This window comes from Panthera tigris, chromosome E3 (assembly GCF_018350195.1).
Source record: "Panthera tigris isolate Pti1 chromosome E3, P.tigris_Pti1_mat1.1, whole genome shotgun sequence".
Lineage (NCBI taxonomy): Eukaryota > Metazoa > Chordata > Mammalia > Carnivora > Felidae > Panthera > Panthera tigris.
The window spans coordinates 31,448,719-31,473,208 of record NC_056675.1 but is presented as its reverse complement, the minus strand read 5'-3'; the positions used below and the strand labels follow the sequence as shown (position 1 = coordinate 31,473,208).

The 24,490-nt window shown below is 51.0% G+C and overlaps 1 protein-coding gene across 9 annotated transcripts in view; it reads left to right on the top strand.

The window, feature by feature from the left end:
• Positions 1 to 24,490, top strand: part of SNX29 (sorting nexin 29) — a 495,580-nt gene that overhangs the window by 50,714 nt on the left and 420,376 nt on the right. For 8 of the 9 annotated variants that reach the window (XR_006212700.1, XM_042972465.1, XM_042972466.1 and 5 more), the window contains exons 5-9: positions 9,100 to 9,280; positions 12,005 to 12,075; positions 13,250 to 13,498; positions 15,454 to 15,829; positions 23,045 to 23,163. Coding sequence is in view for 8 of the 9 variants with exons in the window: in XM_042972465.1 (XP_042828399.1) it covers positions 9,100 to 9,280; positions 12,005 to 12,075; positions 13,250 to 13,498; positions 15,454 to 15,829; positions 23,045 to 23,163 (996 nt within the window). In the remaining variant the exon portion in view is untranslated. Of the gene's footprint in view, positions 1 to 9,099; positions 9,281 to 10,588; positions 11,179 to 12,004; positions 12,076 to 13,249; positions 13,499 to 15,453; positions 15,830 to 23,044; positions 23,164 to 24,490 lie in introns of those variants that run through there. The other variant, XM_042972468.1, reaches the window with a different exon arrangement.

The window sequence follows — 24,490 nt, the reverse complement described above, 5'->3', positions numbered from 1 at the left end:
GCCCTGAGCTGAGTTCAAGAGTCAGATGCTTAACCGACTGAGCCACCTAGGTACCCCTAAAAGTGTTTGATTTTAATGTCTAGCAAATTAACTCAGATTTGGCCTCAGAATTGTCAGTTTTCAATCCGTAATTGCCTGGCCTGTTGGACCCATGAGTCCTTTGCTTTATTCCTGTCAGCATGAACACGAGTCTTTAGCAGAGAATGGGGTACATCCCTAAATGGAAATGAAGCACAAGCCTTAGAAGCCCTTCGTGTGGCCCGTTCCCCCGTTTTAGTAAAGGAGGTGGTGTAGACTCGCATGTTCTGTGGGTGGATGCCAAGTGCGCTCTGCTACATTGTTACAGCTCGGGACTTCAACCCCGGATGCTCGCGGGGGCCAGGCAGACGACAGAGATGAGCGCATCAGGCCAGTGAAAGGCCCCTGGGTTGGTGCCCACTGAGTTGTCTGGCCGCTGCAGAGCAGGCTGGGAAGGGTTGTCTGGGGGTTCAGGAAGAAGAGAGATTTCGATGAGCAGCTAGCAGCCTGGGACGGGGTGGGGGTTCAGTCTTCTGCATAGAGCGGTCAGAGACCGTCTCTATGGACTTTTGAATAGAGACCTGAGGGAGGGAGGGAGGAAGCCATACTGTTACCTGGGGGAAGACGTCTTAGGTAGTTCAACACATTGAGAAGCCTGTAGTCCTTTGCCTGTTTGCTCTCAAATGTATTGTCTGCCTTCCCTGCAGACTGTGTTTCCCAGGCTCCCTTGCCCACTGTCTTCACGCTTGTCCAGAGGGAGATAGTGATGAGGTTAGAAGGTGGGAGGAAAAGGGAAGCTAGAGCTTTTCTTCCCGGCCTCACACGGCATCTGTAGCAACGCCGTGCTTCCTCTGTGGTCTGTCGAGGTCCCATGAGGTCTGCTGGTTAGGCCTTGGCTTTCCTGTTTCACCGTCCTCTCTGGTGCCAATGCCACAGTCCAGCCGTTGCCCGGCTGGCATGTATTTAGGAGTGGAATTGCTGGACCATATGGTAATTCTGTGTTTACTTTTTTTTTTTTTTTTAATTTTTTTTTTCAACGTTTATTTTATTTTTGGGACAGAGAGAGACAGAGCATGAACGGGGGAGGGACAGAGAGAGAGGGAGACACAGAATCGGAAACAGGCCCCAGGCTCCGAGCCATCAGCCCAGAGCCCGACGCGGGGCTCGAACTCACGGACCGTGAGATCGTGACCTGGCTGAAGTCGGACGCTTAACCGACTGCGCCACCCAGGCGCCCCTCTGTGTTTACTTTTTGAGGAACCACCGAACTATTGTCAACAGTGGCCGTGCTATTTTATATTGATAATTTATTTTTTTTTGAGTAGAGATGGGATTGCCTTTCTCTCTTTGCAGTTGAACTTAACTCTGCTGTTAAATCTCCTTTCAGTTCTTATACTCTTTTTTTTTCAAGGTTTTTAAAAGTTTGTTTATTTTGAAAGAAAGAGAGAGAACTAGCGGAGGAGGGGCGCAGAGAGAGAGGGACCGAGGATCCGAATCAGGCTCTGTGCTGACAGCACAGAGCCCGACGTGGGGCACGAACTCACGAACTGTGAGATCATGACCTGAGCCGAAGTCGGAGGCTTAAGTGACTGAACCACCTAGGTGCCCCTCAGTTCTTACACTTTTTTAAACAAAAAAAAATTTTTAATGTTTATTATTTATTTTTGAGAGAGAGAGAGAGAGCACAAGTGGGCAAGGGGCAGAGAGAGAGGGAGGCACAGAATCCGAAGCAGGCTCCAGGCTCCGCGCTGTCAGCACAAAGCCTGATGCGGGGCTCAAACCCACAGACCGCGAGATTATGACCTGAGCCAAAGTCAGACGCTCAACCCAGACACCCTGGTTCTTATACTTTGAACACTACCTGTTGCTTTTGTTCTTCTGGCTTCAGGGATGGATTGGCTTTCTGCCATTAGTAATTTCTGTGGCCTCATTATTCTCTTATTTGGCCTCGTAGCTCTTGCAAAGTCTTCGTAACAGATGGCCTGTGTGAAATTCCTTCAGTGGACTCCCTGGTGCGGTTTCTGTTCATGGCCGGGGAGGCCCCGAGGTGGAGTGTGTTTGACATGTTGGACGAGTGTCAGGCACATCAGCGAGGCTGCAGCAGGGTCAGTCGGGATGGGGGAGAGCGCAACAGGGTGAAGCCCACAGGTGGGGGAGGAGCCAGGCCACAGCCGGGCAGTAGGTGGCAGTTTATCCTCCTTATCTTGCTTTGTTTTTCTGATCTACACCCACCTCCACCAAGATAATTGGCCCTTGTTCTCTGGAGTCAGTAGGGATGGTTAGTGTTTATCCATCTATCAATTCATTTTTAGAGAGATGCCAATGGGGGGGGGGTGGAGGGTGGAGGCTGGGGAGGGGCAGAGGGAGAGAGGGCGAGAGAGAGAATCTCAAGGAGGCTCCATGCTCAGTGCAGAGCCCAATACGGGGCTCAATCCCATGACCCTGGGATCATGACCTGAACTGAAATCAGGAGTCAGGTGCTCAACCGAATGAGCCACCCAGGCACCCCGGGATGTTTAGGTTTTAGATGTAAATGGACTGGAGTCTTCAAAAGTGATCCAGTATCTGTGATTATTGTGCATTTGTTCATTCTTAAAAATGTACCAAGTTCTGAATTATAAGCTTTAAATTGGCAGATTTTATGTTAAGTAAATCTTACCACAGTTAAAAAAGAAACCTAGGGTGGAGCCTGGGTGCCTCCATCGCTTGAGCATCTGATTCTGGATTTCACCTCAGGTCATGATCCCAGGGTTGGGGGATTGAGCAGTCTGTTGGGAGTCTGACTGAGATTCTCTCTCTCTCTGCCCTTCTACCCCACTCGTGTGCACACACTCTCTCTGTAAAATTAAAAAAAAAATCTGGAAGTGGCTATAGTTACCTTTAATTGGCAAGTTTAAGGTTTTTTCCTAAGAGAGAGTTTAATAGCAGAGTTAATTTCATTTGCACAGAAATAAAGGCCATTCCATCTCTATTAATAAAAAATATATCAATGTAAAATGGTATAGCTGCTCAGAAAGGTAAATAGCGGCACCCGGGTGGCTCAGTCTAAGTGTCCGATTTCGGCTCAGGTCATGATCTCACCACTTGTGAGTTTGAGCCCCATGTCAGGCTCTCTGCTGACAACTCAGAGCCTGGAGCCTGGTTGGGATTCTGTGTCTTCCTCTCTCTCTGCCCCTCTTCCACTCAGACTGTCTCTCTCCCTCAAAAATAAATGAACTTAAAAAAAAAAGTAAACGGAATTATTGTACGATCCAGCAATTCCACTCCTAAATACAGACCTAAAAGAATTGAAAGCAGGGACTCAAACGGACACTCGTATACAAAAATGTTCCTAAAAGCCTTATTCACAAGAGCCAAAAGATGCAAAAAAGGCAAATGTCTGTCGACAGATGAATAGATGAAATGCAACGTGGTATGGCCATATAGTGGGGATATTACTCAGACAAAAAGAAGTGAAGTACAGATAAATACTGTAATGTGGATGATCCTTGAAACGTGATGCTAAATGAGAGTAGCCAGACACAGAAGGTCGTATGTTGAATGAATTCCACCCAGAGGAAGTATCTGGAATAGTCACATTACCAGAGACAGAAAATAAAATAGAGGTCCCTGGGGAGAGGGGACAATGGGGGAGTTAGTGTTTAATGGGTACAGAGTTTCTGTTTGGGATGATGGGAAAGTTACACGGTGGTCATGGTCGTACAACATGGCGACTGTACTTAATGCTACTGAATTCTAACTTAAAAATGGTTAACGTGGTAGGGGCGCCTGGGTGGGTCAGTCGGTTGAGCGTCTGACTTCGGCTCAGGTCATGATCTCGCATTCCATGGGTTCGAGCTCCACATCGGGCTCTGTGCTGACGGCTCGGAGCCTGGAGCCTGCTTGGGATTCTGTGTCTCCCTCTCTCTCTGCCCCTCCCCGACTTGTGCCCTGTCTCAAAAATAAAAAAATAAACACAAAAAATTAAAAAGAATGGTTAATGCAGTACATTTCATTATGTATATTTTACGATTTTTAAAAAAGCAAAAAAAAAAAATCAAGTTTAGGTACTTTTTACAAGTCTTTTTGATGTGACGTTTAAACCACACTTCCTGTGTCCTGCTTTCAGGAGGCAGCCTTGTGGCTGCTTGGGGGATGGCCGGGCGCAGCCCCTTACTGGGGACTCCGCTTTGCTAAGCCAGTGGTGTCTTATAGTCAGGCTCATCCAGATTTGGATGTGACTGTGTTTGGGGGGCACCTGTGCTCACCTAAGCCTGAGGCTGGACTAAGGGGGTGCTTGGTTGCCTTTTGTCCCTGGAATCATTGACAGAGTGTATGCATGACTCTGTTAGTTTTTTAACACTTATTTTTTTACGTTTATTTATTTTTGAGAGAGTGAGACAAAGTGAGAGTGGGGGAGGGGCAGAGAGAGCGGGAGACACAGGATCTGAAGCAGGCTCCAGGCTCCGAGCCATCAGCACAGAGCCCGACGTGGGGCTCGAACCCACAGACCGTGAGATCATGACCTGAGCTGAAGTCGGACGCTCAACCGACTGAGCCACCCAGGTGCCCCTGTTAGTTTTTTTACTTAAAATCCATGACCCGTTTCTTCTTTGGCTTCACAGATCTTGATTTTGCCTGGGGCTGTGGGATGTCTTCTAGGTAATGGATCGTAAGTGATTAAGCTAGTCTTGACATTCTGTATCTCTGCTCCCTTTGGTTTTCTGGGATTCCTTACGCCAGCCTGGAAAAAAAAGGGGTGATGGGGCTGGTTTTATCCTGTCCTCTTTCTTTGTGTTCTGATTGTGGATGTGATGCCCAGCGTGGTGGCAGCGCTCTGAGACAGTGAGGGGAAGGTCAGGAGCTCGGAGATTCTCTCCGCGACAGAGCCTTTGAACCAGCTGCCTACCTCCAGACTAAGTGTGTGAGAAGAACAATCCTTTCTTCGTCTACAAGGAGCCTGGCCCCCTGTTGTTGGGTTTTCTGCTTCTTGTTGAGCAGGGCTTTTTTTGTTTTTGTGTATTTTTGAGGGATGCAAAAATTCTTCACTCTTCTGCATGCGGGTATTGCTTGGTGCCTGGCGTGTCCCCTGTCCCCTGTAAATGATTGTCAGGTGACTGAAGAGCATACTCTCTGTCACAGCATCAGGCTGCTTCTGCTTGCAGGGGACAGCAAGCCACTTAGATGTCAGCAAAACAGGGCACTTCTAACTCAGGTAACAGGAAACTGAGGGTGAGCTGGGTTCCGGGGCTCAGCACCCCCCGCACCCGTCTCTGGCTCTCAGCCCTACTTCTGTCTGGGTGGGTGTCTTTCCAGGTGGGCGCAGTCTACAGGAGAGGGAGGAAAAGAGCCCCAGGTGGCTCCAGGTTTACAGGGTTATTAGAGCTCCTGCTTCTAGCACAGTGGATGGCAGCCTCTTCCTTGAGGGATCACATAGTAGGTATTTGGGGATCTGTGGGCAACTCCCCAGCTAGGACTGTGTAGCAGGAAAGCAGCCACAGACAGTATGTCTACAAATGGGCACGACTGCGGTCCAGTAAAACTTCACTTACGTAGACAAGTCGTGGGCCAGGTTTGGCCCTTAGGCCACTGTTTGCTGACTTCGGTTCTGGAAGAGACAAGGTCTCTTCTGTAGTGGTTCGTGTAGAAGCTGTGGGGAGAAGCCTGTGGTCCAGGGCTGGGACTAGGGTGAGGCCAGTAAGGCATTTGCCGCAGCCTCAAAATTTATGGGGGCACCAAAAATTCAGCAACCAAGAGAAATGACATCTTCGTGCAATATTTTTAAAAAGTCAGAATTAATACAGAAAAAAAAATGATGCATAAGATAGTAATCAGGGCCGGGATGAGCACAGGGTGGTGAGCGAGGCCAATTGTGGTATACACCCTGTTCCTCCAGGTGGCTGCCCCGCTGGGTTACCTGTCCACCCCGGTGGGAGGAGAGCTTCACAGGCAACCAGATGGAATGCGGTTCTCCTAGGAAGGAGCGACACGGCTCCCGGAAGAAAGGGGGGAAGGGATACTGCTTGCCTACTGTGGTGCCTTGGCCCGAAGCATTTTAAGCTTGATTTTCTCATTTTTTCCTCTTGTCACAAACCGTAAAGGTGGGTACTGTTATCCCCATTTTACAGATGAGGAACATGAAGGACAGAATAAGTTGCCCAAGGCCACACGGTGCCTGAACTAGAATTTGAGTCAGGGTTTTTGTCCTTGTCCAAAGCGTCTCAGCATCTATGAAAGTTGAGGCCTGTTAGAAACTTTGCCAAAGGGCTTGTGGTGTTCGTCGTCCTCTGTGAAAGGTGCTCCGGGAGGGAGCTCGCCGCAGCGCCCCCTGCATGGCTCTCGTTTGTGTGGGCAGACGGCTTTCCGGCGTTTGGAGAACCAGGAGCCCTCACCCCCTTTTGGAATCAGCCCCTGGTTTCGGGACATAAGGGATCAGTGTTAATCCCGAAATTAAGTTACGGACACTGTAAGCCTTAAACGGCAGGTGAGGTGAGAGGCACTGGAAATAGACCGTATTAATGCTGGCAGTGCAGGTGGAGCCCTGCCGGGATAATTCTTATCATCACCCGCATCACTTTGGCAGGCTTTAGAAGGATTCTGTAGCGCTAAGCAATTTATGAAATTGAAAGGTGAAAACACACGTTCAGGTGCTGCGTACACATTCAAGGTCAGAGGTAGGTCACGGCAGTTCTCGAGAAAGACCGGATGCAGGTGAGAGGCACCTGATTTGAGTCATGACAGAGATGCACATGGTTGTTTGGCACGTTTCAAAACAAGCGACGGGCCTTTCGGCCTGGGCTCTTGCTCTCACCGTCTCCAGTCCTGGTTTCCGAGGGAGGCTTTGAGCGGAAGAAAGGCCGTGATGCACACGTGTGGTCTGGGCTGACCTCACGGGCTTGGGAAGGGGATTCGTGTAGCATTTAGGGATTGAGACACAAGGTAGTCCTGAGTGAGTGGCTCCGTTGGTTTCTCCAGTCATTCCCGAGGTGTTTATTACGTCTGATCCTGGAGGTTAGCTGGATCCACAGGTTCCCCCGCGTACGCATTCAGTTGCTGTTACCAGAAAAAGGAGAAGAGGACACAACACAATTGCTTCTGTTCGAGAAGGTAGTCATTGAGCAGATAGATGGTGGTTGGCCGTCATGGCCCGGGCGTCGTGTTCAGGCTTTGCTTCCCTTTTCTCCGGTCTCCCCGAAATCTCTGAGTGATTCTGCGCTTTGGGGCTTATTTGAAGGGAGAGGAATCTGAAGCTTAGCATGGCCGAGGGAGCTGTCCAGGGCCATTCTGTTGATTGGTCTCTTCACTGTTGTCTGACCTGCTGGACTGGAAGCTTGTTGGGCGGGCGTGAATCCTTATCTACCTGGTAGCCCACAGCCTTGCCTGGCCCGTGGCAGCTCCCACGAAGCAGTCCAGGGGCGCCTGGGAGGCTCAGCTGGTTAAGGGCCCTTCTTCTGATTTCGGCTTAAGTCATGATCTCATAGTTCGTGGGTTCGAGCCCTGTTTCGGGCTCTGTGCTGACATGCTGAGCCTGCTTGGAATTCACTCCCCCTCTGCCCTTCCTCTGCTTGTGCGCGCTCTCTCTCTCTCTCTCTCTCTCTCTCTCTCCGTCTCTCAAAATAAATAAGTAGAGGAAAACTTGAAAACAAATGCAGTCCATGCTGACTGAGCTGAACTGAATGCTTCCAGCGAGCTTACTAACCTGGGATACAGTTTATGGAGATGCATGCCTTTGCATTCTTCTAGAAGGCAGGTGGAAAGATCACGTCTCATTCTCAGAGGGGTCTGTGATCCTGTTTAGCTCCAGGAGTAGAATCACCGTCTGTCCGCAGAGACTCCGCATTTCCCCCTTTGGGATAGGAAGCAGTTGTGAACATGACTGTTTTGATGAAGGTCGAACCCTCCCTCGTTGCGCAAGGCTCTCTGATTTAGCGGTTTGCAGTCAGGCGGCTCCGAGGTCCCATTCTGCTGTAGCGCTTACTGATCGTGTATCCCTGGGTGAAATTAACACATTGGTCAGGCTTTGGACCTTGTCTTTTTTTTTTTTAATTTTTTTTTTTTAACGTTTATTTATTTTTGAGACAGAGAGAGACAGAGCATGAACGGGGGACGGTCAGAGAGAGGGAGACACAAAATCCGAAACAGGCTCCAGGCTCTGAGCGGTCAGCACAGAGCCCGACGCGGGGCTCCAACTCATGGACTGCGAGTGGACCTTGTCTTTGACACAGAGATGGCCTTGGTGCTTAAGAGGACTGAGGTCAGGGGTAAAGTCTTCAGTGCGGTGGCTGGGACTTAGCTAATAAGGCTCCATCCACCAGCTGTTGTTGTTGTTGTTGCTGCTGTAATTGGCAGCATGAAAAAGTGTTGATGAGCCAATGTGCAGAAAATTGATCACAAGATTAGGTAGATACTAGAATTAGAATTATGAAAAAATCTGTTGTGTGTGGATGAAAAAGGCAGGATGCGAGGAGATACAATAACTTTCTTAGCTCTTCCTTAAAGCCTCAAGTCTGTTCTCCCTCAGTCATATGGAAATCTTTTGTAGGGAAGTAGAAATGAGGACAGTTATGTACAAGAATGTTCAAAGCAGTAAGTAGGGATAATTGGCAATATATCATGTTTCCAGCAGAAGAGAAATAGTTCAATTATGTTTAACTGGGAGGCTGTCAAATACCATGTCTTCAAAGATCTTAAAAACTTTTTTTTCAATGTTTATTTATTTTTGAGAGAGACCACGAGCAGGGGAGGGGCAGAGAGAGTGGGAGACACAGAATCCGAAGCAGTCTCCAGGCTCCGAGCTGTCAGCACAGAGTCTGACACGGGGCTTGAACCCACATACCATTAGATCATGACCTGAGCCGAAGTTGGACGCCCAGTTAACTGAGCCACCCAGGTGCCCCGAATGTCTTCAAAGATTTTTAAATGTTATAGGAAGATGTTTGTGATCCAGACCAGTAAGGAAACAAACCAGGATTCAAAATTACACTCTTTGGTACCTTTCTTTTTCTGTGCTAAGGAAGTAACTCTTTTGCAGAAATGACTGGGAACTGTAAAATGACGCGCGTCCCAGGCTGAGTGCCACAGTGTCCGTCCCTCTCTCTGCAGAGCCGGTGTTCTGGTTCTACGTGAAGGAGGTCCTCAGCAAGCACGAGCTGCCACGCTTCTACTCCCTGCGCCACATCGCCTCAGACGTGGGCCGCGGCCGGGCCTGGCTCCGCTGTGCCCTCAATGAACACTCCCTAGAGCGGTACCTGCACATGCTCCTGGCCGACCGCAGCAGGCTCAGGTACCCGGGATGGGCATCTGCGGGGAGGGGTAGCCGAGCGTTTGGAATTGCAGAATCTGACTGCCCGGGTTTGCATCCCAGTCTCCCCATCGGGGCGGGTGGGTTCCCCTCTTATAGTCCCTGTTGGTTCAGCTGTGCTGTGGGCACGGTTGGTCGGAGAATTAGTGCCAGAGTGGAAGCTCGTAAAGGGCTCAGCATGGCACCTGTAGACGGCAAGCACTCCGTAAATGTTTATTATTATGTAGGTGTGGGATGCAGAGGGAGCTGTCATCCCGGGACATAGCCTGCTCTTCCTTTGGTGGTTTAATCTGGGCTTCTTTCAGATCCAGAATTTCTTTCTCTTCAGATACTGGGTGTTCAGTATAAGTTTCATGTGTGTTTTTCCTTTGTGCTGGGTTCTTTACATTTCCTTCTGTTTTGTTTTGTTTTGTTTTTCTTTGAGGTTAATCAATCCCATACTGACTGAAAGAAATAGGGAAGTTTTGTGTAGGGGATAGAAGTCAATTGTTAGTTTAAAATTACCCATTTTATGATGTTTCCTCTTTTTGTTTTCCCCTTGATTGTGGACTTAAAGCTCACTCCATCAGTTACATAGGTCAGTTTTTGCTGCCAAAACAAATATCATAAAACCCTCAGTGACTTGAGATATAGCCACATTTACCTCTCCCCCTGCTACGTGTCTGTCGTGGATGAGTCTGGGTTTCCCATCTCAGGGTTCCAGGCTGACGTAGGATCCGTGTGAATGTTGCTTCCACGGTCGCTGAGGTAGGAAGAAGGGATGTGGGTTGAACTGAGCGTTGGTTTTTAAAGCTTCTGCCCAGAGAGAACCTTCACTTCCACTCACATTTCATTGCCCAGCAAGTCACATGGCGGCAGCCTAGCTCGGCAAGGTGGGGGTGCCTGGCTGTCACAGAGCAGTGGGGAGAGGGCACCGAATATGGGTCCACTGTGGTACGGTCAGCCACGTTCCTTTCAAAACCGTGTGACGCGCTGTCATTTTCTTATACTCGTGGTGTTGATATCTCTGTGTTAGTGGCTGTTATTTACCACCTGAGAATGGTGGACGAGACATGTCGTTTTGTGTCACCTGATGATGCAAAGGGACGGTGATCCATCCCACACTGGTGACCTGAATAGTTTCCCCATTAGCAGTGCCCAGATCCTCAGTAGTGAGGATTTGATTTCAGTGAATTAATCTCATTTAATTCAGTAAGCCGGCATTTCATCAGTGCCGTGATGCATGGCCACGATTTTATCTGCTGCCACGTGCTCCCTGGCTTGTCTCCCCTTCTGTTTTGTGTGTGTGTGTGTGTGTGTGTGTGCGCTGCTTGTGGTCATCTCCCTACCAGCAGTTTGTTATGTGTTCTGGGATGATCCAGTCAGGCCCTTACACATACCCCTGAAGTTCTCCCGGTGATGATGCTCGTGGCGCCTCGCTTGGCTGGACACTCAGACTGTGGGTCTGAAATGGGAGGCAGGGGGGCCAGGAATGCCATGCTGGACAGCACCCGTGTGCTGTTCAGCTCTGGGCCGTGAGGCTGTGAACGTCTGCGAGCACCCCCCCCCCCCCAACCCCACCCTGAGCATTAAGCGGTTTTAGTTGAGGAGAACACACCCCGTTTCTTACATTTCCAGGAAGCTCCTCCCAGCAGATCATTTGCAAGTAGTTCCGAGTTGTCCCACTCCGTTTCAAGGTGGACTGTTAACAACGAACAGCCCAATCACAGTTGAACTTAGCTGAATCACTGGCCACTTATCCACCTAGCTGTGGGAAAACCAAATTCACTTATACGCTTGGAACCTGGCTTAGATTTTTAAAGAGTCACGGCATTGGGAATTGGAGGTACCGTTGGCATGCCAGCTCAAACACGTTTGTGCTTCCGCTGACGTTCTGCTGGGTGAGTCTGTTGAAAGTGGGGCGTTTCTTCTTTCCTGTTAGTTGTCCTCAGTCACTCGAGCGGGGAATGCATCCCGTCTCCTGCTGAACCCCATGACCCTCACCACTGATGGTGCTTCAGTGATTTGAGCTTTGAGGCAATTAACTGAGAGTTCTCCTACCTGGTGGCTGAGTCAGGGGTTGAGGATATTGGCTTGCTGTGGTTTAGCAGGGGTTGGATAAAGAGCCAGGGCACTGGGCTGGGAGACCTGCTTTGAGCCCTGCCTGTACCATTACTGCCGACGACCTTGGACAATCCCTGTAGGCCTTACTGACCTCTTGCTACAGCCGTTTAGATTCATGGGGCCCTTTTAGCTTCCCAGCCCTTTCCAGGGATAACTCGGGCTTTTGGGTCTGCAGTCCAAGGAAGTATTTCATGCAAATGTTGTGGTTGCTGGAGCTACAGAATTCTAGAATTTCTTTCTGAAGTTGTTTCTTGCAGTAGCTTGGTCAGGGGGCCAGCTTGGATTTCTTGTGTGTCTTACAGACATTCCCTGAGTGAGCACTACCTCTCTGTTCGTCTCCTTCCCCTTTGCCTCTTGATATAAATACCCTGTTTACGTTGCCCATTTCAGTACACTGGAGCTCAAGGCACCAATGAGGAAGTCGTAGGATATATACCTTCAGTCCTTTACAACCAGAAGCTTCATCCCCATGGAGACCTTGGATTTCCGCTCTGGGATGACCGGGCGTGGATTTCCCAGGGAGCCATGTAAGGGAATTTATTTGGCTGATGGATGCAGAGAACTGCTGTTCAGAGCTTTTCCCCTTTCTCTTTCAATTTGCAGCACTTTTTATGAAGACTGGTCTTTTGTGATGGATGAAGAAAGGTCTAGCATGCTTCCCACCATGGCAGCTGGTAAGCCCGGCTCAGGCCAGGATTGATGAGTCCTTGAAGTGTGGTGAGCACAGTTGGCTACCTGGGAGGGAATTTATAACTCCAGGGGATGCTGTGATTTCCCCTGTCCCTTGCTGACTTAATGGGTCACTGGCCACTGCCCTTCCTTTGGTGGAATTGATTACTGAGCCCATTTGTCTTGAATTGGATACCCTGGTAGGGAAAGCCTGGGGGTGGGGGCTTTGGCCGTGGCTTTACAAGTATAACATGAAGACCTGGGGATTTGGAAGCAGGAGACCTGCCTTTGAAGCCTGGCCCTACCCCTTCCTGGCTGGTGGCCTGGGGCAGATCCTGTGAGCTCTGTCACCCTTACTGCCTGCTCCTCTGCAAGGCAGGGATCTTGATAGCATGGGAATTGTTTTCAAAGTGCCATGAGAGAATCACACGTGACGAGAGTAACATGTGATTTATCAGCGTGAGAGCCCTGGATTGATGTTAGTTGGTGCATCGTTAGATTATCATTTGATTTTCACTCAAAGGGTGAGCCCAACAGAAGTGGGTAACTTGCTTCTTTCTTTAAAATCCTTCCTTGCCTCCCTCCTTTTTTTTTTTTTTTTTCCCTGAAGGTTCACACTAAGGCCCACATATTGAGAGTTAATGTTAGTCGTGTCCACCGAGGAGGAGAAGTCAGGCTCTGACCGTGAATTCTGGGTAGGCCAGAATTCTGCAAGCTTTTACCTAAAGTAATCGTGGTAATGATACTGGTTGGCACACATTTTTGGTTGCGTACTGAGCTGAGTGTTCTTGGTGGGTGATTGTCTTTGATACCCTGTGAAAGCGATGCTGTTGGCCCCGTTTTACAGATAAGGAAGCTGAAGCTCAGGTGGTGCGTGGCCTGACCAAGGTCTCCTAGAACGTGGTAGGATTCACCGCAGGCCCTCTGACCCCAGGGCTTACATCTTAACCTCCCCCCAGGCTGACCTCTTGTCTTCCACAGATAGGGAGAGGATTTGGAAAGACTCCCCTCCTGCCATCGCTGGTGTCTACTGACCCCATTTTGTGGGAGGTTTTTTAATCCGTGTTTAAGATCAGCCCGTCCCCTCTTGCGTGTTCTGCCAGGCCCCATGTGTTCATCGTGGTGGGGGCGTGAGTCTCCCATGGCAGACACTCCAGACTTTTCCCTTTTTTGGGACAGGTCTGAACTCTATCCTCTTCGCAATTAACATCGACAACAAGGACTTAAATGGGCAGAGTAAGTTTGCTCCTACCGTCTCAGACCTCTTGAAGGAGTCCACGCAGAACGTGACCTCCTTGCTGAAGGAATCCACGCAAGGAGTGAGCAGCCTTTTCAGGGAGATCACAGCGTCCTCTGCTGTCTCCATCCTTATCAAACCCGAGCAGGACACGGAGCCCCTGCCCGTCGTGTCCAAGCACGTCAGCACCGGTGAGCAGGATGGGGCGTGCGCGGTGGAACAGGGGGTTCGGGTGAAAGGACGACTGGCCGCGGCCAAGAGGGATGCATCTGGTGGTCTGAAAGTCCCAAGGGGAATGAAATCTATGTTCCCTTCGTTTTTAGTTCGTGTTTGTGTTTATTTTTCTTCTGCTTACTCACTCTGGAAGGGGCTGAGAGCCCTGCTGAGCTGTGGAGATGATATGGTGGGAGAGCAGACAGCTCACTGAGAGCACACTGAATGTGAGGGTGTGTGAGTCGCATGGAAACAGAAGAGCTGGAACTTCATGCATTTATTCCTTCCTTTGTTCACATGTTCTTTGTTCACTGCGTTCTGTGTGCTCAGCGGGGAACTAGGAAGATTGCTAACATTTAGACCGCAGTCTCTTTTGGGCTGGGTAGGGGTACCCATTTGATGGCAAATTATACAAATAAGTGAGTATCCTCTTGATAAATGGGATAAAAGCCAAGCAGGGAGTGCTATCAAGAATGTGTACTCTTGCTGGGGGGTGGAGGGGGGGGTGACAGTTAGGTGCAGGCCAAGGGGGAGGGAGGAGTTGGTCAGCTTTGACTCTAGGCTGTGGGGAGGCAAAGTTGATTTAGTTGAGATCAGTTTTATGAGAAGTTTGTGATACGCTTTGAGGCTTCCGGGGCGTCCAGAATGTTGCTACAGCAAAGTTGGAGATTTGGGGTTTAAGTACGTAGTCCTAGTATTCTCAAACCTCGTAAACAAGGCAGTGATCATGGGCATCTCTTTGGAATTATTAATGACGGTGAAGATTCAGAACCCATGGGGTCTTTGGTATCCATTGGCTTTATCTGTCTGGTCCTCCCCTTCTCCGGCAGAGACCCCCAGCAAATGACAGGAAATAGGACCGTTGGGGGCCTTGTGAAGCCAAGACCCTGGAAGTTGTATACCCCAAGGAGCGTTCTTTCCATCCATTTTGGGGACTCTGCTTTTGACACTGTCTCAGCGTTTGATACACTGGTGAAGCATCCCCATGTGGTTCAGACGGGATGGAGTGTCTGGAGTCAGCTTGAAGTGTCTCACACCCAAGTTTGAGGATTAAGATGGGTGAACAAACTGGTTCACATAAGTACTAGTCACCAAGACAGCCTTGATTTCTGTTTCAGGTAGTCTTTGCTGTGTAACAAACAGCCTCCAAAGTGTAGTGGCTTGAAACAACCACAATTTATTATTTTTTTGATGACTGTGCATTGATGGGATAGTTCTGCTGGTGTCACTTGGGCTTCCTCATGGGGCTGTCCCGAGCTGGTGGCTGAGCCGGAAGATCTAAGACGGTCTCACTCATGTGCCTGGGAATAGTGCCCACTGTTGGCTGGGGCATCTGTTTTTCTACACGTGGCCTCCTCTGCTCTAATAAGCTAGGCTGGCTTCCTTCCCCGGTAGTTTCAGGGCAGCATTCGAGGGGGTGCAGCACCTACTGATGGCTGGGCTCCAGAGTTCGCCGTTACTTGTGCCACATGCTGCAGGGAAGATGTGAGCACTGAGCCAGCCCGTGCTCAAGGGGGTGGGGAAATAGACACACCCTCGGAAGGAGGAGCAGCCGAGTCCCCTTGTAAAGGGGACCATTGACCACCACCCCAAACGGGTGTTCTTGGTCTCATCAGTCAGCCAGGAGAGTACTTTCCAAAGTGAAAGTTGTCTCAGGAGTGGGAGCACCCTCTGAATCAAAGTGCTCAGAAGGGACAATTGTAATGTGTGCTCTGTGATGTGTTTGTTTACCCCAGAAGTGTAGTCCCACATCCATTTTGTTCAGTCTCCTGTAGACAGGTTTTTCTCCCTCGAGGATTAAAAAAAATCTGAACGTATCTGAAGTGTATTTTTCCATTGACCAGCAGAGGAATTGCCACGATGTGGACGCCACATGGCTCAATTGTGGCTTTATCTTGCCTACTTCTTGTGACACCATATGTTCTTTTACCAGATGCCAAATGTAAAAAGGAGCGGAAGAAGAAGAAAAAGGTGACCAACATCATCTCGTTTGATGATGACGAAGAGGAGAACTCTGGCGATGTTTTTAAGAAGATACCCGCGGCCGGGGAGAGTTCAGAGGACAACTCCGACCGCTCCTCGGTCAACATCTTGTCGGCCTTTGAAAGCCCCTTCGGGCCAAATTCCAACGGAAGTCAGAGCAGCAACTCATGGAAAATTGATTCTCTGTCTTTGAACGGGGAGTTTGGGTACCAGAAGCTCGACGTGAAAAGCATCGATGACGAGGATGTGGATAACAACGAGGATGATGTGTACGGAGGGAGCATGTCCGGAAGGAAGTGCCTGGGCCACTCGGGGTCGCCTGAGAAGTAAGTTCCACTTGGAGCTTTTAGCATAGGGTTGGCGCGTTAACGGCTGTCTCTTCCTGCAGCATCGGGTGAAGTGAACGCACACACGGTTTATAGGAGGCATCATTCGCTTTTCTGATCTTGAGTTAGGAGGAAGGAGCGTTAGCTTACTGTCCTCCTGAGAACGAACTCGAGGGAAGGGAGTGCATTTGAAGGTCCTTCTAAAGTTGGTGTCCAGACGCATGCCTTGACATTCTCGCCTTAGGTACGTGTCCTTCATTCCTGTTGCTTGGATGTTGCTTGTGTCTCTAACTTGCTCCTCGCACAGGAACCTTGGGAGAGAGGCAGGGTTTTTCTCGAGCACAGTCGCAGGCTGCCAGTTTCTCTGTTTATGTACCGGGGCGTGAACAGCAGGAATTTGCCTGCACTTGCCGCTTGAACAGTGGACTTGGCGGTAGGTGGATGTTTGGAAGGGCCCTGATGCACACGGGGGCAGAAAGCACAACAGCACAGTTCAGAGCGTGGATCCTGGAATCAACACAGCCTGGCTTCTCATTTCCTAGCTGCGTGGCTTTGCTTGGACACGTTTACCTCCCAGAGCCTCAGGCCTCATCTGAGACCTGGGAGCAAAACAGCACCTGCTTCTCGGAGTCGTTGAGTTAGCGGCAGACGTGCGTGGGGCCTTTGGCAGCAAGAAGGCACACAGGTCAGCTGCTTCTGCTCTCGCTGCTCTGTACTCATTCCTGTGCTTGGTCTTACTCTGAGCACTGGATGAACGAGCTGCCCCTTCACTTGGGCCTTGCGGTGCACGGGGCCATCGTCACGCTGGCTTCACACCCAGCCCGTGACAGCATCACCTGGAGATGCCGACACCCCGCGGCGGGATTAGGGGCGCAGCGTCTCTGGCTGTGAGCTTCTCATGTCCCGCCTCGTTCTGTCTCATGACACGGTGCCTGTTTCTGATTTCTGCTCCTTTGCCCTCATTCACACGGGTGCCTGTCTGAGCAGCGTTACCGTATTGATCGCCTGTGATAGGCCAGGCATGGCGGGCTCCTCGCGTACCCGCGCTGGGAGGTTGGTGGGTGCCACGCTCATTTGGTGGATGAAGGCAGACAGCAGAGATGTGTCAGAGCAGCGGCAGGGCGGGCCCTAAGGTTCGGTTACGCTGTGCTCCCACGCTTTTACTGTCAGCTGTTTTCCACGTTTCTACATGACGTAGGGATATCGCTTGGTTGACAGTCCATTGGATCAACTTGTCATGATTTGCTAACGTCTCTTTCCCCCGCGTTCAGTATTTAGGTTGTTGGCCTTTGATGTTGTTGCTGCTGTTTTTGCCTTTTTGTGATCAGCCATTCTGAACTGGACGTGTTCACGCACGAGCATTTCTTCTACTCCTGGAGGGTGTGTTGGGGTAGGTCCCCCTGAGTGTTGCTCTTGTCCAGAGGGATGAGCGTTGGCCATCTGGGACCCACGTGCTGTGACCCACTGTGTGAGTCTGGGTCTCCAGAGAAGCAGAACCGATGGGGACGGCGTGTGTCTGCGTGTGGGCAGGAGTCCTGCCCGCTTGTCCGCGGTTCCACTTGCCACGGTTTCCTTTCCACGGTTTCTGTTCCCCCGGAGCCAACCGTGGTCCTGGAGCAGTGGCGCTCCTTCCCCGGCTCATCACGAGGTCCGCAGTGGCCTTGCGCTGCATCACAGCACCCTCATTCACTCTGCTTCATCTCACTGATGTCGGCAGGCTGGGTCCGAGGACCCAGAAGGGCTCCCACAGGACCAGCCATGAGCGGCCCTGGCTGCACACAGGCTAGAAATCAAACTCGAGCCAGCAGAAAGTGAAGACAGAACTCGCTGAAGGCATGGAGTACAGGGACGGTGTGTTTGGGAGACTCAGCAAGGGAAGGACGGCGTCATGTCCTTGCTTGGAGCCCGGGATTTTTTACTGAGGATTGTGCTCTGGGGTATGTCACCTCTCGGGCGTCCGGGAACCACTTAGAACAAAGACCAGGATCCAGGTGTTACGCTTTGGAGCTAGGGGGGGTCTTGGTGTCGAGGGGTCCAGCGCCGGTGGTCTGGAATACTCTCTCTCCATTCTGGCCTGGTCCTTCCTTGGATGTGATCTGGCCTAAAGAAATCATTCGCTCCTTGTCCCTTACAAGGAGGATGTCTGCTATTTGCATTTTGAGGCACATGTAACATGGGGTTGCGGGTCCTAGCAGGAAAAGGAGCAGGAAGGAGAGCAAAAAGCCGATTTCTGTGGAGTCCTTCAGCTTCCCTGCCTCCTCATCACGTGGGCAGTGGGTCTTCTCACGTCATCACGAGAAGGGTGACTACAGTGCAGTATGATATCTTGAGAGAGAGAGAGAGAGAGAGACCACATTCACGAAACTTTTGTGGCAGATCACGGTTACAGTTGTCATATTGCATTGTAAGTTACTGTTGTTAATCTCCTAATGTGCCTCATTTATAAATTAAACTTTACTATAGGTGTGTATGGATAGGAAAACACAGTATATCTATAGAGGGCTCAGTAATGTGTGTACTCTTAGGAATTCCTTGGGGGGTCTTGGGATGTATCCCCTGCGGATAAGGAGAGGGGGACGCTACCGTCTGTCTGTATCTGTCTGTCTAGATAGATTTTAAGGAATGGGCTCACGTGATTGTGGACACCTGACAGGTCCAGGATCTGTAGGATGTAGGCCAGCGGGCTGGAGACCCAGGGAGGAGCTACATTTCCAGTCCAGAGGCAGGCTGCTGGCAGAATTCCTTCTTCTTTTTAAAAAAAAAATTTTTTTTTTAATGTTTTTATTTTTGAGACAGAGAGAGACAGAGCATGAGCAGAGAAGGGGCAGAGAGAGAGGGAGACACAGAATCTGAAGCAGGCTCCAGGCTCTGAGCTGTTAGCACAGAGCCCGACGCGGGGCTCGAACTCACACACTGCAAGATCATGACCTGAGCCGAAGTCGGACCCTCAACCGACTGAGCCACCCAGGCGCCCCCAGAATTCCTTCTTCTTTGGGGGACCTCGGTTTTTCCTGTTAAGACCATCGGCTGATTGGATGAGACCCAGCCAAACATGGAGGGTGATCTGCTTTACTCCGAGTCCACCCTCTTAGGTGTTAATCTCATCTGAACATATCTCCTCAAGCAACTGGAACAACGTTTGATCAGATATCTTGGTGCCGTGGCCTAGCCACGTTGCCACATAACATCCACATAAGCCCTTTGTTCTTAAGCAGGGCCTTTTGGGACGTGCCACTTGCATTCAGTGTCTCTGTGGGTGAGTGCATCTCTGAGTTGATTCACCCTGTGTGTTTTTTGTCCCCAGACACAGTCATTTCTCTTCCTATTAGACTGGGGCCATTGAGGGAAGCCTGAGCGGGAGGGCAGCCTGCGAGCCAAGGTAGCCACCGCCGGCATTGTGATGTGTAAGACACAAAACAGTGCAGGGTGACCTTTACAGGGGCCCGGGCCCTTCCAGGCCATTGGGCCTCCCGCACATTCTGGACGGACTCTCCCTGGCGTAAGGCGGGGGATCTTGATTGAGCATTCTGCAGAGCCCCTTGGCGAAGAGGGGAGAATGATGAGATGGCCCACTGAGTAATACTTTCGTTTTGATTCTAAGCTCACGTTCACAGGAGAGGTCTGGGAGCTGGAGGGGCCGGCGTCTTAGCAGTTGAGCAGCACAGCCAGGTTTGTGAGGGAAAAGTGGCCCTTCCTGGAGAAGCTCTCTGTGGATGTGACAGCCTCTGGCCAGTCAGTGCCCTGATTGTCTTTAAAATGCTCTGTTGGCCAAAAGCTGGGTTTATGTTTCTGTTTGCTGGCAGTTAAAACGCTTCTTTGATGACTGAGGGAAAAATCTTGTCCCTCCCGCCTCAATATTTACAAGTGTTTGGTTTGCCTTTTTTTTTTTTTCCTTACAAGAGGATAATATCTTTATCATAGAAAGGGGTTTTTCTGTCACTTGACATGTGTCCTTGGACACCAGTAGGGAAGTGGGGTGAACACATAATTCAAAAAGAATTACAAACATAGGGGAAACTGTTAACATCTTGCTAGCAATTAAGCAAGTGCAGAGTGCAGCAGACAGCTGGAATTTTCCCCGGGATTTAAACTGAAAACCGGAGAAAAGGAGAGCCCTAGGTTAGTGCCCTGGGGGGAGGGCTTGCTCTCTGCGTGTCCTCAGCTGCTTGGTACCTTCTAGGCACACAGTAGGCCTTAAATATGGAGTGGATGGTGGGGCGAGTCTGGCGCACAGGGCCGCCAGATCCTCACAGATCACGTCCCTCGTGTTGACCGCCTTGTGGAAAGACGGTTTGACGCGACCTCAGGAGCCTCCGAAATGTTTGTCCCACCTGATTCAGCAGTTTCGTTGCTGGGAATCTACCCTGAGGAACGAGCCTCCGGAAAGGAAAACCTGTTGCTGCCTCTTGACTCCAAAGTCCTTGCTCACAGAAGTAGAACACTGGAGCTGACCTCAGCTCTCGTGTAGTTTAAACTCGAACGTCTTAACGATGCAGATCTTGGACATCTTTCTTTTTTTTTTTTTAAGTTTTTAACGTTAAATCCAGTAGTTAACGTAGTGTTTCATTAGTTTCAGATGTACAATACAGGGAGTCAGCAGTTCCATACAGGACCCAGTGGGATCTGGAACATCTTAAATGACGTTTAAGAGTGTCTTAGTAGTGTGAACACAAACTTATGAATTAATATGGAGTGGGAAAGAGCAAAATATTAATCCTACATTGAGTTTCGTTATGACCTCTTAAAGGAAAATACGTGTAGAACGAAGCCGCTACGGAAATGGTGTCTAATGCGGTTTTGCTTTTGGTGGTGTGGCTTTTGGTGTATCCCCTCCCACCACCCCCCCCCCCCGCCACCCCCTGCTTTTTGGCATTTTCTAGCTTTTAAAAGAAATGTCTGACTTTTTTGATGAAAAGCAACACCCATTACTGTTTTTCAGCCAGATGTGGCACCACGTTCTGAGTGGGTCTGTGCCTTAGGAATCACTTCAGTATTAAGTCATTTTGGGGGTGGTGGCCCTTGGGCTCTCTTGCTTGGGTTCTGAATCTCGACTAAGGGGACCTGGCTTCACCTGTGCTCTGCCCGTGTTGCTGAGAAGTGGCAAAATTTCCCCTTAGAAAGAGCAGAAAATCCCATCTGCCTGGAGCAAATGATTCTGCTGCCTTCTCCTGAAGGGCCCCCCTGAGCGCCTCTGGGTGTCTGGGAGTCCCCTGGGTCGCCAGTTGCTAGATTGGAGCCCCAGGAGGGCGGCTCTGTACAGATTCTAGAGGCACAGCCAAGTTCACCCCAGAGCCCGGCCCAAGTTTGGTTCTGCTGGTGCACCCCACCCAGTCTGCTGAGCGTCTCATTGTGGGTGTGACCTGCACGGTTAAATGACGGAGCTTGCAAAATTCTGGTAGGATTATTTCCAGTTTGTTGCTCTGAGCCAAATGTTTGACCAAGAGCTAGACAGGACTGAAAGGAAAAGCTCTAACCGACTCTGGAAGCAGCACAGGCTTGCCCCCAGAGGCAGGCCCTCTCCCCTCACCCCTTTTTAAAATTTAAATTCTAGTTAGTTAACTATCGGTTTCAGGAGTAGAACTCAGGGATTCATCACTTCCATACAACACCCGGTGCTCATCACATGCCCTCCTTAGTACCCATCACCCATCTAGCCCAGCCCCCACCCACCCCTCCCACCTCCCTGGTTGTTACTTTTTAAAGGATTGCTAAGGACAACAAGAACAACAAAGAAGAATACTTATGCCACAAAGCCTAAAATATATCCTGTTTGGTCCTTTACAAAAAATTATTGTTGATCCCTGCCCTGAACCAAAAGAAAAACTGCATACATCATGCCACATGGTGGGCGGCAGCCATGGGGCCCAATGTAATTGGATTTGGAAGATGTGGCTTCAGATCCTTGAAGCCTTGGTTCTGTCCAGGATGCTGAACTTGCACTAGTGACATAACCTCCTGGAACTGGTTTCCTCTCTCCCGCCCCTCACTTCCCCCTCTTCCTCTCCTATTCCCTTCCTCTTCCTCCTCCTCCTCCTCCTCCTCCTCCTCCTCCTCCTCCTCCTCCTCCCTCCCCCTCCCCCCCTCCCCTCCCTCCCTTCCTCTCTTCCTCTCTTCCTCTGTTAAGTAGGCATGACCATGGTTTGCTTTGGATTTCTTTATAACTGTGTCCCAGAAAAGAAACTGAGTTACAGAAAGAAAGGAAGGAAGGAAGGAAAGGGAAGAAGGAAAGGAAGGAAGGAAGGAAGGAAGGAAGGAAGGAAGGAAAGGAGGGAGGAAGGAAAGGAAGGAAGGAAGGGAGGGAGGGAAGGAGGGAGGGAGGAAAGGAAGGAAGGATGGAAGGAGGATTCTATGAACTTTAAAGCCTGTGCAAACACATTCTGGTATTTATTCATGTCTCCTACTTGCCCAGAGACAACTGCTGCAGTGGGGAAATCCTTTCTCAGACACACTGAACTGAACCAGCTGGTGTGACAAAGATGGTCCAGGTTGTTCTTGTACTTTGTGGATAAGGGGACGGCATGACAGCTCTTATGAGCCTGCTTTATGTTTAAGCTGACCCCCTTTCTTGGAAGGGACCCAGACACGATCTGGTCTGATTCTGCCATTTTACTAATGAGGGCTCGAGAACCAGCCAGGCAAAGGGACACTCGCCCCGGGTCTCGTGGCTGCCGTCACTCCAGAGCCTGGGACACTCTATCCTTCCTCCTGCTTCAGGACTTTGCACCTGCTTTTCCCTTGCCTGCGTTCCTCTCGTCCTTCTCTTCACTTGGCTGACCTTGCGGTCTCACTTTCAGCTCTCCTCTGTCACCTGTCTTCTTCAAGGAAGCTTTCCGTGGCCTTCCTGACCAGCTCCATGGATCTGAGCTGCTGTCTTATGTCTACTTGTGGGATTGTGTGGTTCGTGTCCTGGTCCCCCTATGACTGTAAGCTCCCGGAGGGCGGGATAAACACTATTTGCTGGCTCTTTGGCCAGCACAAAATATACGTGAGCACAGAGCCTGGCATATGGTAAGGGCTCAAGAAACACTGGTTGAAGGCACGAATGTACGAGGTCTGGGTCTGGACCACACGCTCCTGCTCCCAGCCTGGGCCTCCTGTCTTCAGCTCAGTCATGGTCTGGTTGGTTCCCCAGAGGGAACTTGAGGGAGGCCGGCGGATGCTCGTCGCCCTCAGAGGCTCTTCGGTCTGTCACGCAGCTGTACTCTCTCACTTCAGGCCGCTGGATGCGAACGCCCGCCTCGCCCAGATGCACAGCTGGGCCCCGCTGCAGGTGCTCCAAGGTGACGCCGATGTCCTCTTTCCGGTCAGCGGAGCGGGCTCGTATGGCCCTGCAGGTGGGTGTTCCCCGATGACGTGTTCCGTCCATTCATGAGCTTGGGCCCCGGGAGCCAGCAGCAGGGTCCGGGTCCCTTCTGCAGTAGGACTGCACGAAGGGGTGTGGGACCCAGGGCTGCAGAGGCTTGTTGAGGTTGGGACTGCCTGAGGCTTTGGCTTCTCTTCTTGCCGAACCCGAGGGCTTGACTTGCTCCCACCTGAGCGAGTGCTGGGCCAAACCAGCTGACACGTCGTGAAGGAGCCCCCAAGCCTGTGTTTTTTCCTCCCCAGTGATTTTGTTTTGGAACTTGGGCATATACAAGCAGACCACAAATGGTGACGTTATTGCTGCCTCTTAGGGAAAAAGTTACAGGACTGTAGCTCTAAAGGCCCCAGCACCCTTTGCAACCAAGTGCTTGGGGTCAGAGAGTAGCTTGCTTGAAACCTGCCTTTAGAGCGGATGAGCGTTTCGGACCCCTTCCATTTGGTTGAGTGTGCTCTTGTGTGGCTTGTTACTCTTTTCTTTGGCTAGAGCAGGTCACAGGGAGCAGCGGGAGAGGGGCGAATGGGAGGGAGCAGCGGGAGAGGGGCAAATGGGACGCGGATGAGCCTGGTTGGTCCAGGGGTGGGCGTGCGGTGCAGCCGGTACGGTGCCCGGCGGCTGTCACGGCCCCGTGGCACCACCGGGTTAGTGAGGCCCCAGCCCCTTCCCCTCCCCTGCCCACAACCCCTCGTGTAGGCCCCTTCTCACCCTCCCAGGGCCGGGTCTGAGAGGACGTAACAGAGCCCACCGACTGCTAAGGAGGCTGTTGACATTGTGAACCGGATGGTGGACTGTTCTCGTCACCAGCGGGGGACAGAAACCCCCTCCAAGTAGCTGGAGCGCAGGGGCGGGCGGGCAGGACCCTCACTGGTGGCAGTCTAGAGTGGGGGTCAGGGAACCTGGCTCCAGGAGCCGCGTGAGCCGGTCACCTCTCCGGGTGGCAGTGCTCCTGGCGGAAACTGAGGCTCCAGAGCGTGGTGGCTGAGTGACTCCATCCGCCGGGCCGGGCTCCTCTTCGGAAGGTGCAGCCGGTGGTGATCCTGACAGCTGACGCGTACCAAGCCCTTGGAGCGAGTCCGGGACTGCAGGGCAGCCGGTGTGGATGAACACGTCCCCTCTCACCCACGGCCCGTGAGGGAGGGCCGGGCGTGTTCTCTCACCTTCCTCTAGATTTGTGGCAGGGACTCCCAGGTGAATGTGGGGAGAGGCGCCAGGCACCTGCCGCGGCCCCGAGAGAGCCTGCCGTCCACGTGGGCATCTCGTGCCGGGGCGTTGGAACGAAGAAGGGCGTTCGTGTGTGTCCC